Raw genomic sequence first — 487 nt, forward strand, 5'->3', positions numbered from 1 at the left:
GGCTGGTGGAAGGCTGGGCACCGGGGACCCCGTGATGCCACTGGTGGCTGAGCGCCGGCGCGGAGGCAGAGGCGGGGGCTTTGTGTGCCCTCCATCGCGGTCAAGGCAGGCGGCTCCCCCAGGGACATCACTGCCCCACGTGGAGTATCCATTCTCCAGGACAGCAGGCTTCTCTTGGAGAGGCAGCAAGGCAGGGTTGGAGAGGTGCCTCTTCCTGCCAGAGGAGGAGGATCTCCGCGGAGACTTGCGGCAAGCGGCCAAGCTCTTGCAGGCCTCCTCCAGCTGCTTCTCCAGCTCCCTCACGACCAGCCTCATGTAGTCGAAGCTGGCCCGAGAAAGGGCCTTCACCCAGGCCTCCATGGCGGCATGCCCATCGGCCACCAGCACATAAGCCCGGGCACCGGCATCATCGAAGCGGATGGCAAAGGCAAACTCCTCAGCAGCCTCGCAAAGCTCCACGGTGCAGCCCTCCAGCACCACCAGCCCC

At 65.9% G+C, this 487-nt stretch overlaps 1 protein-coding gene across 1 annotated transcript; it reads right to left on the bottom strand.

Moving 5' to 3' along the window:
• Nucleotides 1–21: 21 nt before the first annotated feature.
• On the bottom strand, nt 22–486 carry LOC104278369 (sesquipedalian-1-like; the record flags this gene model as incomplete). The annotated part of the gene is made up of 1 exon (XM_009875315.1): nt 22–486. A coding segment is annotated over one exon (465 nt), but the record flags the coding sequence as incomplete, so codon positions are not given.
• Between the last annotated feature and the right edge of the window lies 1 nt (nt 487).

Source organism: Apaloderma vittatum, unplaced genomic scaffold (genome assembly GCF_000703405.1).
Source record: "Apaloderma vittatum isolate BGI_N311 unplaced genomic scaffold, ASM70340v1 scaffold31368, whole genome shotgun sequence".
NCBI classification, from domain to species: Eukaryota; Metazoa; Chordata; class Aves; order Trogoniformes; family Trogonidae; genus Apaloderma; species Apaloderma vittatum.